The 15,399-nt window shown below is 40.0% G+C and overlaps 1 protein-coding gene across 1 annotated transcript in view; it reads left to right on the top strand.

Annotated features, from left to right (window-relative positions):
• Positions 1–220: 220 nt before the first annotated feature.
• Positions 221–15,399, top strand: part of LOC149300018 (A-kinase anchor protein 13-like) — a 93,932-nt gene continuing 78,753 nt past the window's right edge. The window contains exons 1-3 of the mRNA XM_089485506.1: positions 221–253; positions 8,455–8,605; positions 13,464–13,757. Coding sequence (XP_089341632.1) covers positions 221–253; positions 8,455–8,605; positions 13,464–13,757 — 478 coding nt within the window. The remainder of the gene's footprint in view (positions 254–8,454; positions 8,606–13,463; positions 13,758–15,399) is intronic.

Below are 15,399 nucleotides of genomic sequence, written 5' to 3'. Positions count from 1 at the left end.
ACATTATAGGCCTGGTCACAGCCAGAAAGACCTTCCACGCTTGGTAATATTGGAGTTAATGAGATTGCCTGTCTGTTACAAAGGATACAAGTTCAAAACCAAACTCTGATTTAGAAAGCATAATTTCACAAAATGAGATTATATATCGAATGTTGGATCTAGTGATGTCTCTGAGCCGTTTAATTACGTTTTCTTTTCTCTATTTACAGTGTCCTGTGACATGAAACTTAACCCCCAGCAAGCACCATTATATGTAAGTAAATATTATTTTAAAGAAAATACATTTCGGCATTCTCACTTTATTGGATGATGTGTGAGGTTTTACATTATTGACCTAGAGGTTCAATGTAAGGATATATGTATCCTTACATATATCCTTACATTAAACCTGTATCCGCGTGTCCCTTTCTGGAAAATAAAAAGTCCACTCTTTCTAAATAATATTAAAAAAGGCAATGAGCTATACAGCTCGTTATTGTTTTATATAGTGCCATCATATTCTGCAGCACTTTTTCATTCTTTTCATTTTGTATATAACCGAGTTCCCTGCAGATGAACATCATTCTTATTCCCTAGAAACGTAATCTGCTCTGGAATCTTTTTCATCTGTGAATTTTACTTTTCCTGGAGATTATTAAATGTAATGAAAAACTAAGCATGAAATGCACTATTGTTAAAAATACGACTTTGGTTTTCTTTTTAGGCTATAAAATCTCATATACATGTTGCAGCAGTACATTAAATAGCAAATGTATAGGTAAAAAAATTAGTATGCTGTCAGCCAAACACTACAAATGTGTTAACTGGTGGACAATGAAAGCATCCGAGAGCAAGTCTGGAAAACCTTTAGGGATGTTTAAATTTTTCTCTGTACATATGCTTAAAAAGCATGTATTGATAGAATTGTGTATACTACCTGAAGTGGGGCTTGTCTATTAGGAGCAATCTTCTATTGAGAGTGAGTTGCAAGATGCAGGAAAATGGACCTTTGCTCACTAGTCACACTCTGCTTCCTTCAACGCCCCATCGTTAGCTGATTGATCAATCCACGATGCAATCTATCTTAGAACTGCCCTAGGGGAAAATCTACCAAAGGGGCACATAGAGCATTTCCTCCATGGCCCTAGAATTGTAGGGGCCCAGAGCTCATCATCATGTAATACTTACTTGGTTTGTAGTAGTCTGAGCTCCTCTACGGATGTCCTATACGGTGTGGCCTGTGAGCTCTGGATTAATATGAGTGACCGCTGGCAGAGAGGATCCGCTCTACAGCAGGTATGTATATTACCTGATTAATCCTGTGCAGAGCCGACTCCTCTCTCCCACTGTCCATCTGCGCCCAGACAGGAAGTGTGGGTGGGCTTTAAGGCACATAATAAGCTCTGATTGGCTGATCAGGCTTTTGCTCCATTCTTTGCTTCACTGCCCTTCTTTTCTGTTTCCTCCATGTTTGAATGGATTTGTGTGTCTAGTCTCAGGCTGTACCCGGCTGGTGAGAGGACCGCAGCCCCAGATAACAAGAAGGTTTCTTTCAAGTGCAATGCCTGATATCTAGGTCAGTTTAGAGGCGCTTAGGTGCCTGTTTTTTTTTTCATCCCTATGTTGAGCGGTATATGTGATATTACGTTGTACCTTATATGAATGGGACAGTCTTGCCCAGAAGTTATGTGCCACTTGTCAACAATCCTGTTATTATTTATTGTTTATATAGCACCATCATATTCCGTAATGCTATACAACGGGTGGGCAGGACATAACAAGTAGTACATAACATAACAATTTGACTTATAGAAACAGGTGAGGGGGGGGCTGATCAAATGGGCTTACAATCTACAATCTTGTCTAATGTCACTACAGATTGTCACTTGATTGGCCGCACATCTTCTCTTACAGAGAAACATTATGCACAGTGGGCAGGCCTTAGATTAGATGGGACACGATGTGAGGCCAACACTTAATATGAACAGTGTGACATCATGAACAAATTGTAAATCTGCAATGCATTTTTGTATTTTATTTTACATTATGTTTTTATTTGTGTTTGACGTGGAAAAATAGTTTGACACAAAAAAAGAGGGCCTTCTTTTATTCTTTATAAATGCTTTAGGACCCCAAGGTTTATTGATCAGTATCTGGGAAATAAAACTGGGTTGCTTTAATAAGTGAGCACCAGCAATAGGGGCCTCACCAGAGCCGGCCCTTACATGAGTTCCATTGGGTTGGGTTCATGGGACCCAGGTGTCACTTTTTAAGGGCGACAATTTGCAGCCCCAAGACATGTTCTTTCGGGATAGCGTTTCTGCACCTCTCTTTGTCCACCAATCTATCTGCATTATTCTAGGCCTCTTGTTGCACTTTTGCAAAATGGTGTAGCCATGGGAACAGGCTTTCCCCTGTCCCTCCAATCGGGACTGCCCTTTGTAAACAATCTTGGACTGCCCCCTGAAAGTAGCATTTTACGAGAAACGCATGGCTGCTCACGGGTGGAGGGAAAGCTGCGGTTGAAGTAAGGGAGGGAGGGATAGGAAGGGAGTATGCATGCATGAATGACTGTATGTGTGTGAATATGTATGTGTGTGTGTACATGTGGCAGCATGAATGTGTATGGGTAAATGTGTGAGTGGGGATGTGTTGAAAACACAGTTGGGTATTGGGCAGGCACTATATTAGATTTTTTTGCCCAGGACCCATCAGAGCCTTGAATTTGCCCTGGCTGGAAACAACTAACATTAAAATATGGCTTCATCATGTGTGGATTTCCCTGGTCGGAAAAGTTCTTACTCTTCTTCCAAAACTATACATTAGGGGAACAGAATTCATTTATGGCTAAAACAAGACACAAAAGGCGAGCTTTTATATCAAAGATATTCTTATAGTGAATGTCCACTGCGTTTCTTCACAGTAGCAAAGAATGAAGGAACAAACTAGATCTTTCAGGTTAAGTGTGGTTTTCCTGTGACTACTGTGCATCTGAGCGTTTTAAAGTGTAACCGCATTCCTCCTGTGGATAAAAGGAATGGAAAGATAAGCTAATCTTTGGCGTGGAGAGCTGAGGTCTCAAATGCTTTATGACTGGTATAATATTTGCTATTGTACTATCTGAATGGTACAGATTTAGAACAGTTTTTTGAGGTCAGATAGGGATATCTCTGGTTATAACTGTCTGTTAAATGAGTAGTACACAGTTGGCATTTCATTTATTAAGTTAGAAGAGTCCTGCACTAAGAGATTAATGTGCTTTTGCTCTATTTACAATAATTATCAGATCAGCAGTGCAGACCCATTGCAGCCTTTTCGCAAAAATATTGCTAATTAGCATACCTGGGAACTTTCAGGCCCCCCGGAGCCCTCCCACTTCGGGTACACAAACACTCACTGTCAATGTAAGTGAAGGTGAGTAACGGAGGCCATCTGTGCACATCGTGCAGACCCCCACCGGCTGACAGAGAATCGAGGTCTCCTGCAGAGGATCATCCTCTCTTTCAGCTGGTGGGGGTCTGCATCGCACACTGCCTCTGTTACTGCCTTCACTTACGCTGGGGCTTCTATGAAGCTGCAGTGAAAGTGCCTGTCAGCAACGGAGGTTCACAAAACACCAGGGAGTCGGGAGAAAGGCAGAGTGGTGTATGGGAGGGGGGAGGAGTCAGAGGGGTGTATGGGAGCCACCCTCCCATACACCACTATGGCTCCTCCCCCTCCCATACGCCACTCTGCCTCTCTACCCAGCTCCCTGGTGTCTTGTGAACCTCCGTTGCTGACAGGAGGCAGAGTGGAGTATGGAAGGGGGTGGAGGCAGAGTGTAGTGTCTGGGGGAGTTAGTGGTGTATAGGGGGAGGTACAGTGGTGTATGGGGGTATAATGAATTTCAGAGTGGCATATCTGGGGGAGGCAGAGTGGTGAATCAGGGAGTATAATGAATTTCAGGGTGGTGCAGGGCATTTATGGGGGGATGGAGTGGCATATCAGGGTTCACAGTGGCATATAAGGAGGTATAAGGCATAAATGGGGGCGAGTGGCATATTGGAAGTTATAGGGCATATAGGGGGTATAAGGCATATCGATATTAGGCATATCTGGGGGTAAAAGGTATATCAGTGGGCTCAGTTGCATATCACTGGCATATAAGGAGTATAAGGCATATGGGGGGCACAGTGGAATCTCTGGCATATAGGAGGTATAAGGCATATATGGGGGAAGAGTGGCAAGCTGGGGGTCAGATGTGCATAACCGGGGGCAGTTTGGTAAATAAAAGAAAATATAAACAAGGCTTTTTTTCTCATAGTTTTTATTAAATATGAAAAATAGTTAACATATGGATTAATATTTACTAATAACTTTGTATTAAAACCTAGTTTGAGAAACATTGTGTTTGGGTTCTTGTAGCTTTTATTATTATGTCAGTAAAATAAGAAGGTGAATAGGGAGAGAGAGGCCATTACAATAAAGAGATAAAAGTGTAAATTGTACGTTTTTTATTACATTATTTTAAATTGAAAAAAATTGCATTTTTTAATCCGATTAATCGAAAAAATAATCGGCCAACTAATCTATTATTAAAATAATCGTTAGTTACAGCCCTATATCTTTGCACACCTCTCGCAATTACCATAATTCCCATATTTATGCCACCCTGGATTGTAAAGCAGTACCTTATGTTTGAACACATTTACAAATAAAAATCAATGTTTAAAATTAGTTTGGAACTTCTTTATGATGGATCCATTTAGGGAAAGAGAGGCTTTTGTTCAGACAGTACAGCATTATTAGTTTTATTGCGATTGTCTATTGCTGAAGGCAATGTGAACAGTAGGGGATCACATCTAGCTCGCGTGGGTTAGATGGCTAACTACACTCCTACTGGCAAATGTTTCATTTTTTCATGCTATAAATAGGATACAGCTATCATCATATCCCTAGCCTCGCAGGAAATCTATGGCAAGCCACAGAGTTTGCCTCATTGTATACCAGCCTTTCAAAGACATTAGCAAGTTGTACTTCCATTATTTAGGAGTCTGTGAAAATTCAAGCCCAGCCGACTTGATGCTTTGTTAAAATGTTCCTTTTTGTTCTTCTAACCCTGGTAGGAAAGATGTTTAAAAGCTGTGATAATTCTGGCCGAATTCCCTGGGGCACACTTGGGACATGTTGTGTTTACCCAAAGGCTGGTGTTTGCCAGCCACAGCAAATTGTAGACAAAGGCTAATTATAAGAGGGGGTGACTGCAAGGGGAGAACATGCTGTGCTGCTGAGTAATTAGCTAGTAAAATAAAGCCCGTGGTGGGATATTTGGCTGGCTGCGCATTAGAATAGTTGATATGCAGTGGAGCCCTGAATCATAGGACATACTTGGTACATTTTAAATGCAAACACGATGTGCATATTACGTCAGGGGCAAGGACTTTTGAGTATTTGCTGGCTTCCTGAGACTGGAGGTCTAGATAGAGCATGTAATTCTGCCTATAGAAGTTCTCTTTATGATCATCGGCTGTAAAAAGCCATTTTAGGCCGCTGTGGACACCTCGACTCATTAGCCCAGCTGCATACTCTACTCTGTATTTTAGTCACTATGTAAGGTGCTGGTTTTTCTGTTCCTATAATCATTATCTATAGACTTCTTCCTCTCTACAGCCAGACGATGTTGGTCTCTCAGGTGACGAAGGGTTATTTTTGGCAGAAAGGGGTCAGCTTCTAATAGTTTTTCTCAGGATAGCAGTTTTATATGAACTTTCGCCCCTCCTGCCCTGCACTTCCTTTATGTCATTAGACACACGTGTATGCAATTTCCTGTTTCACATCTGGAGGTCACTTGTTACAAATAGTCCTTTTCTTGTTGTTGTGTTGATGGCCATGTATTAGGTTAGGAAAACTAGAAAAGAAATCTAACGTTAATATTTCCATCCGCACTGTTTATTTACTGTAGTCACACAGACACAGACGTCAAACATTTAATGTTTATTTTTATTAATATCTTTCACAGTTTACATAACGCTTCTTACATACTTTCAAAGGGTACTTTAATTAGGTAAAGAGGTCCCTGCTTGCAAGCTTACACTCTGCGGCAAAGATATATATATATATATAAAGGTGGTAGGCTTTAAGGCTTTAAAAATCTTGCCAGGGCTTTTATAATAAAATCTTAAATTAAGTGATTGTGCACTCATGGCCTGTTCTCACTGCCACTCATGTTGACAGATATGATGCTCCATCTATATCGTTATCTGCATGTAAGAGCCGCACTACACTGGGAGGCTGGATTTAATGACTTTGACCTTCCCTTGTACTTTTGACCCAGTTCATTGCCTGCTGCTTCCACTTTATCAAGTGTTTGGTGCTCTCTGGACTGATAAAACAGAAGGTGAAGTCATATACAAAAGTATAAATAGTTGAGACTGACCAGAAATTATGCCTTCCTGCCAGGATAAACCTGACCGATTTGTGCACTCACGTATTCTTTGCTTTTTTTCCTCCTTAATTGCTTTCTTTAGAATTTTGCAACTTGCACCCCCAGTGTACCCCAATCTCTTCACTGATACAAATCATTGCCTTTGTCCCTTGTTTATGCGCCACCAGTCGCATGCGAAATCTCTGACAAACTTCAAGGTGCATTTATATGCCTTCTATAACGCTTTTCAATTGTTAATAACAAACGCTTTTACCCTTCGAGTCAAATTAAAATATTTCATGTACCGTCTGACTTTTTTTTTTTCTTTCTTAGTATTTTAGTGTCTTCTGACTTTAGTTAAGTTCCGTACACAACTAGATTAAGGGCTTCTTGTAAAGGGTGTGACTTTTTCCATGAATAGAAACGCTTGCCTTGTTCATTATACTAACTGGATGTTCACAGAAGAGCTTGGTGAAAGCTAGCAGATGGTTGTGAGGGATTAGACAAGTGTGTGTAAAAATATACAGCAATCCAGCCTGAGACCGGCTCGCACAGTGCCACCACCACGCTAATGAATGTTGTCACATGAAGAAATAGAATTTGTACTTCTTTGTACTGTCTGATAAACACGTAGAAAAAGGCTCTTTTCATATGTCTGTACAGTTTCTATACATGCTTAGAAATGGTCAAATTATAATTTAATGCAATCCAGCCCATTGCCTGTTATAGTTTCCAGAAGCCACTCATGTTCTTAAATATTACGTCAAAAGAGAGTGTTTGAAGGGGCCGTGTCATCTGATGCTTTATACAATGAACATGGAGCTTAGATTGTTAGTGGTGCAAGCATAATTCCGTGTAATCACGTAGAACAAACCTTATTTTATGCTACCAGCCCTGTGCGTCACCCATAGACATGTGGAACCATATGCAAGTCAAAGGTCACCTTAATAATTTGCGTACGTTACCGCATATATCTAAAGAACAGTACTCTTGGATGTATTCACTGAAGTGTGAGGCTGCAGGAACATGTATCCCTTATAGTATTATGCAGAGCCAACCCCAGGGAACCTCTTCTGCAGGAAGAGCTTGCTTGGCCCTTTATAAAGTATGGTTTATAAAGGGCCAAGTGTCGGCTTAACCCTTTTGACGGAGAAACTGGCAAGGATTGGCCCTTCACAATGCATCGCAAGTCAGTAAGTTGGAGCCATTGGGAATTTCCAACGATGGACCAGTGTTGTTCACATGAAGACTAAAGTAGGGCTCCACATTATTTTGAACTGCTGAATTAAAAAGTCTGCGGTCTTCTTCCAGCCTTGGGTTTAGAATATATGTTTCCAAACCAAAGATCTTAATTTACTTTGGATTTAATTGGGGACTTTACGGGTTTAGGTAGATATACTATTTCATAAATATAAGTTATAATATTATAATATATAAAATCTAGTTTGGCTCAATCCACACCATTTAGAAACAGAAATGGGATTCCTAGAACTGTTTTACATGTTAATTGCATTTTTGCAGAAGCACTAATAAACATCCTTAATCACATGATGATATTTATCAAATATTGTGGTTTGATGCAGCTGCTGGTTGTGGAAATTGTCGTGGTCCCATAAAGAAGCAAAACATTTTCAAAAACAGGTGGAATCGGCGAATATGCAGCTGATTTGCTTTAGAATTGAAACTTCTCTTTTTACAGTACGATGTTGATATACTGCTTCGTAATTCAGTCAGTGGTTTACTTCTGAATTCCCAGTTGTGTTGTGTTATATTTTGCTTGCACGTCCTGCATCACTTTGGGCTTTTACTAAATATTATTTTCTTATATGAAAATGTGGTTATGTGTCTGCCGAATGACAGATGGGAGTTGCAGAATAGGATGTTGCTCTATTATATGTCCTAGATCTGGATTATATTGAAGAGGTCTCTTAGACCCAAAATTCACCCATCATAGAGTAAATGGAGTGACATTTACTACTTTAATATATTTATAAGGTGCATTGACATCAAACACGCTTAAAGGTCATAAACAATGATGACATGAAATTCAAAACTGCCATTTTGTATCGTAGGGTGACAGCGTCCTTACCGTGCAGCTAACCGAAGACAAGGAACTGGAAGGTGGCGACGCTGTGTTTTACCTTCTGTTCACTGGGTCGACACTCAATCATTTAACCAGTACTCGGAAAGTGAATGCTGCCACCCTAGAGACGGTCACCCCAGGTGAGGAACATTGAAGTGTGACGCTATGCCTTGGCTGTGACAGGACCTTTTATGTCCCTCCAGATATCGCCACTATCTGCATAAATGTTATAACAGTATTTTGAATATTTGATGTGTTCTGGACCTGCATGTGGCTATTTTTACCCACAGGAAAAAGAGTGTACATTTTTAATTTGCAATTTGTATTCCTGTCCAAGCATATAAATTCTTAATTATTCTATTAATGTTTGATATTTGAGAAGAAAGCCTAAATTAAAATCGATTGTTCTATGCCAGACCACTGAAATAGTATCAAGATTACTTAAAAAGTCTCTGAAGAATATTTATTATTAAAACCTGGTAGCATTTTCTTGCCCCCCCCCCCTTCCTAAACTGCTGTTATACATGTTCATCATGTGATAGTACAAAGATAACTTTTATATGGCATAGTCCTTTATGTTGGGTAGCAGGTGTTTTATGTGTAGCTAATATAAGCAATCATCTGTATTTCACCTTTTGGTAGCCCGAGAATGATAGGATTTATAGTCCCTCAGATGATATTCTGTAGCCACTATCTGTTTTATTAAGCAGGAGCACACGAAGATGGGGCATCTATAGGACCCCCAGGGCCCTCGTGACTTTCTGTAGTTACAGAATATGAAGGCATTGTATACATCAATAAAAGCATTTAGATCTGTTAAATTTAATGTTGCATTTTTTTCTTTTTAATACAATATTGTGTTGATCTCTGTGTACTCGGTGAAGGTTAAAGGTGCGTCTAAAATTTGGGTGCAGATCGTCTTTGCATTAGATTTGGTGCAACTGACATAACTTGCGACTAAAATGTCAGACTGCACATTTCTCTGTGATTTCTATCTGGATTTGCAGACATCTGCTGTTGTGAAGCACATGACACAAACAGCCCATTCTTGCTAAATCAACAGCAAGGGTGGCTGGTTGTCCTCGTACGTTTAAATGCTCTCATTTTTTTTTTATCCTTGCATTAAGCTTTTAAACGTTGAAAAAGTTTCACTACTTTTAATAAATGAATGATATATTGGTTTGAATGGTGCTCTTAAATAATTTTAACACTAACTTTTAAAACAGTCACAAAACGTTTAGGATTTGATGCTTTGATTTGACTGGTCTACCAATTTTTCATGCAAGTCTAGAAGTCGCTAATCAGTGAGTTTGTCTATAAATTACGAGACAGGCGGACAAATCTGGGAGCCCACTTGATATTTTTCCATTATGGGGTTAATATCAAAAGATTGTAAGGGTCGAATCATTTGCAGAGTTCTCAGTTATGGTATTTATTCAATTTTTACCAATTAAAATAAGCAATATTTATGTATTATAACTCATCTTTTGTGTGTAATATGTGAGTAGCCATCTTATTAACCTCATGATCTGTATACTTTTTGCTGCCTGTTAAATCGCCTATTGTTAGGTTGTTGTTTGGTTCAAGCAGCCTTTGTCAGGACAGGATAAGGAAAAGGGAGATCGGTTTAGGACAGGAAGTTGATGAGATAATGCCATCTGTGCCACGTGCAGCCACTGATCATGGTTTCTATGAGGTTACTTACAAAATATATACAAATAGGTTCCAAACTATTGCTAAACCAAGCATGCTGATTAACAAAAAGCACAAGGTTTGAGTAGTTTTAACCCCGTAACGACAATTGACATGTCATGGGGATAAAAGGAACTTAGAAAGCCATCGTCAATCTATTTGTTCGTTTGTTCAGCCGGTGTTGGTGAATATCTCAATATTGAAGCATTTGGCAGCACAAAAACAAATTGCAGGGGCAAAGGCTCAATCCCTTTCAGAGCATTTGCTCTGAAAAAACCCTCATTTTATAATCGATAAAAATCGATTCAACTAATCGATAATGAAATTCGTTGCCAACTTGAACAGCCAAGTAATCTCCGACTAGAGAAACGTATGCTCCTGCCATGTGATAACACATGTGACAACTCCGGGGACAATGCTACCGTTGCTTGTTTCCCTCATGTAATACTTGTGTTGCTAGGTGGCTGCCCCTTTTTTTTAAATCAAAAATTGTATCGTATGCAAGTGTGTATTTTTACCATTACCAGAGAAATATATCCGTTTGGGGAACGAGCTGTTCCTTTAACATGGAAGTGATTTCCATCAGCGCTGGTCTAATTGGATTAGGGATTAAGTTCTATTTAGACATAATGACGTTGCATACTCTTGTCTACCTGTGAAAGCACTCGGGGCGCCTCTGCGTTTTTTCCAACACGGCTCTTGAGATTTCTTTCATATTTTCTATTTACTAACGTTTGTCTCTTTCGCAAAGTAAAAACATGAACATAATATTGAAATGACATAATTCTGGTTTGTGTATTTAATGGGCTAATAGGTACCCACGTATACCTGGCTGCTGGTTGCACGTATTTAAACAAAAAATAAAAAGCTATAAGCTTTGTAACGTGTATAATGTATATTGCATGAGAGGCTTAGTCTAAATGTCAAGTAAAAGCTAACACATTGAGTGCCTTCTTATACAGCTTTATTATATGTTTATTCCGCCCATGTGTTGCATCTCCTGCTAAGAAATAATGAATCCAGAGTCTGTCTCTTCTGTTGACCGCACAGTAGCGTTAATGCTGTTTTTCCTGTGGATTTTTATTTAATTGGGATGTAAGTGCATGCGCTAAGTATAATAAGAAGTGTGTATATAACATACTTTACCAGTGTTACATTTTAATTTGTATTTGAGATTTTTGGGTCTCTGTGGCCCGTTCCCTAGTCCATGCAGGACGTTGTGCTAAAGGGTGCGGAGTGTAAATCCTGCCCGGCTCGTTCCTAGACTTTCTTTGGGCCTGGCTCGCTCTGTCCCTAAGACTTTCAGCACAGTAAGCTCTTAATGTCTGCAAGATTAAAGGAGTTCTTCTCTTGATCCTTGTGTTTGACATCCTGCTAATGCGGTCCGTGAGTCCTTTACATAATCTTTTTTTTATGTTCTGCAATCATTCTCAGCTCTCTTTGTTCCGCAGCATTGTTTTCCATTGTGCAAAACACACATGTAAAGAAGGTCAGGCTAGCAGAGCAAAACATTGCTAAATAGGAAGCGAACACCCTTTCAGCACCACACTGCCCCTCCGTCCAAGATGAACCATCCAGCGATAAATGAGTTTTAAAATGACATTTTAATGCCTTAAATCACCAGTCCGTTTAGTCACTGACGCAGTGCCTTTGTGCAGCATTTTCTTTCCTGGCATTGTTTGAGCCGTAGTGTTTAATATTGTTCAACACCCACCCTTCCTGGGCACATAAGTTGAATGACTTTGTAGAGTCAATGACCAGCGGGGCAGCAGATGTACTTTGCGTGGTCACATCGCATTCGGCCGGTATGCTGGGGGTACTGCTGTAATGGACCTGTTGATCTAGAAGTGCCAGAAACAGAAAACTGCAATGAGCTGCAGGGTAAGTCGAAGGAGCCGAGCGTCTCCTGCTTCCTAACTGTGAAAATGTCCCGTGGGCAGAGAATGGTGGCAATTGTTATGCTCTGATTTTATGGAAGGATTTTGTATAGTGAGGGACCTGAATTGCTGTGAAGCTCCATACCCGGTCTCTGGTGTTAGTAGCAGATGGCTGGTGTATGGTTTATGCCGAAATTCCGCTAAAAGCAGCGTTGTGGGCCTCATAAACTTCCACAAGCCTTGTCATGGACACTGCAGTCCAGGTACAGGCACTTTGCCTAGCCCTGATTGTGAGTAAACCTGTGTCAGTGTGCAATGGCACACAATGTATCGGCATTGCCGTGTAAATACTGTAACTGAGCGGCATTACTTATAATAGGAAATATATGTGCATGGTGTACACATGGAAAAGTTTGCCGAACTCCGCGAAGGTTTAATGTTTTTGATTGGAAGTGATTGTCAGGGGCTTGAGGTTTATATGACAGTTTGTGCTATGGAGCATTTCATTTTAAACATTGATATAACATAAAAAATGTGTAAGTAATGTTAAATATACAGCTCGGCATTTTAAAGAATTGATATCTGATCATTTAATTTAATAAGGGTACATTAACACATTAATGTAACCGGTCACCAGCCTTTTTGTTAGACGAAACTGCAACTTTCTCTTTACTGTAGTCTTTGTCGTATTGTTCTGTATACAAATAAACCGGACAGTCCCACTTGGAAGGCTCTTATTTCATCCTGACAGCCTCATCATTACTTCATGTCTTAGTTCCTGGTGGTTAATTGAGCACAATGTAGTAGGTTTTGTGTGTGTGTGTATTAACCCTTCATTATGGGTTATTCTCCCCATTATCCTCTGTGTGTTATAGTTCCTTTGGTTTACTGCATTGCTTTACCACTGCTGCAAAAATACACTGCAGTGTACAGCACTTGCAAGTAATGCAGTAAAGCGCGTCTGTTCTTCTGTTTGTTGTCTTAGGAAAGCTCCATAATGTAGGTAGTGCAAGTTACAGTTGGGGTTGATTGTCTCCAACCAGGAATCATGAGAGTTGTCATTCTAGAACTACTATGTGGTTCCCCAAAGCTCACTGTTCATGTTTGCGGAGTATGTGGTTTTGTGCTCGTTGTTTGCTTGCGTTGAGAATATGTAGGCTTATATCTGCATTTCCGCAGCAGCTAGTTTGTCGTAGCAGGGACTCTGAACAGAAGCCCTCTGTGCCCCTATGAAAGGGTACATGCCATTTTCATTTAGCATCCTGCTCCCCATGAACTCCTTGCAGCGGTACTGTATATGTCTACAGTTACAAAAAGCTGAACAATTATTACTTTGCTGTAATGTATTTGTTTAGAATTACAATAGAGATTCAATTGTGTTTTAACAAAATGATTTGGTTTCCATTATAGAGTATGTTTTCTTTCTCAGGTCACGACTGCTGTGAACGAGTCAAGGTATCACTTTGTGCTTCCAGGAAAGGGTTTTCTGTGGTGGTGGCGGAGAACAATTTTGACTTTGTGCAAGACGAGGCATACGATTCGGCTCAGTTTTTAGCTGCCAATGCAGACAACCAACAGGCACTAATATTTGCCAGGTTTTTGGACAGATCGAGACCATCACCTGGGGATGTGACTGTTCTAGATGAAAAGATCACACTCGCCTTTCGACATCTGCACTTGCCCAGTGATTGGAATGTCCTTGGAGGAAATCCAAGAATAAAAGGTACGGTTGAATTGATCCTTCTGCATTACATCTATCTCATGACGTCATCGTCATCAAACCGAGTAAAAGCATGGTGAAAGCAATGGTTTAACACAAAGTAACACCAAACAAAGCTCTGGTAACCTCTGGAAGGTGATGCATTGTAGAAATATAAATCTTGAGATCCGCTAATAATTATATAATATACACACACAATGCAAAGTATGGCTCATCAGGAAATACATTTTTATATAATGGGGTTCCATATGGAAGGGAGTTCTGGTGCAGTGGTCTGCTGATTGGGCCATACCATTTACGACATTTTGCAGCTGGAACCCTTTTTACACGTCTGCAGCACGATCTGTAGAGGCACTTCCCTTCCAGGAAGCGCGTTCTCTGTATGTGTTTCTTAATGGAGGTTTCTTATCTGCGCTCACTTCTGAGTGTCTGGTATAAATTAGTTTACGAGCTTATAGGTGCTGTTCCACTTAGACAAAACAGTAGGTTTGATGAAATAAAAACGCAAAGCTTTTTTTTATGGCCGCAACCTACCGATACCTGCTTTTGTGTCACACGGCAAAAGTTCACAGGAAAATTCATGACTAAGGCAACCTTTTACATGGTTAAGTTATTTCTGGGTAGGTTTAGGAATTCAACAGAACTAGGGATTATGTTTTTAATGCTGCATTTAGTTACAAAAGTGTTCAATTCAATAGAGCGGGTGAAAGAATGCATTAAATGTGTTTATTCTCCAGACAGCTTAGGCTAATTGCTGTTTCTAGACTCACAAGGACAGGGAAGGAGATGGCATTGCTTTATGTTCTATATATGTCTGTGCTTTGGAGGAAGATATTTAAAGACCATGGAGTCTCTGCTGAGGGAAATCATTCATTATCTGGAGAATGATTCCGGTATCTCGTACTAAACCCATATCCAGTGGGTGGTATCTGTCACCAGATGCACTGAACACATTTGTCAGTTTACACCAGTTCAGCTGTCTAAACAGCCTCAGCTCCCATCTCCAAGCTCCTTGAACTTCACATCTGTGAGACTGCTGAACATCGCAGCAATAACAGTCCGCCAAGGACACTTTAAACAAACAACGCAACAGACTCTGTATTCTGTGCTCTGTTTGCTTTTGCACGGTGGCTTATGCAAATAGACAGGGCATTAGATTGTTTTCTCTATGTGCAGATTTTTGTCATTTTTATCATCTCATTTTGTTAAAAAAGATAAGACCACATCTTCATCAATGCAAGACTGTTGTTCTTAATTGTTTGAAAATAGAAAGTTAAATACGTTTTTAAGACGAGTTGACAAATTTTCCAAAAAATGTAGGAATCATTTTTTCTTTCCTAGATACTAACATACTTAAACACACTAACACACAGTTATACACACACTGATATACTAACATATTTACACGCACAGTAAGATGCTTAGTGTACTTACAAACACACACAGCGACATACTTGCATACATACTAACACAAACACTGTTTTTGTACCTTTGCCTGTGTTGGTTCGGTGGGCCTTCGTTGCAGAAAGTACAGTGCTCCCTTGCAATTTTTTTTTTTGCCATGGCAACTTGGGGTTTGTTGAGCCCTGGTTTAAGGTATGCCTGCTTTCGCACTGGTAACACACATAATTGAATGGCACAGTAA

The sequence above is a fragment of the Sceloporus occidentalis genome, unplaced genomic scaffold, assembly GCF_023333645.1.
Source record: "Sceloporus occidentalis isolate IW3139 unplaced genomic scaffold, rSceOcc1.0.p SCAF_26, whole genome shotgun sequence".
NCBI classification, from domain to species: domain Eukaryota; kingdom Metazoa; phylum Chordata; class Lepidosauria; order Squamata; family Phrynosomatidae; genus Sceloporus; species Sceloporus occidentalis.
The sequence above is the reverse complement of the archived record's forward strand: the minus strand, read 5'-3'. Positions and strand labels throughout refer to the sequence as shown.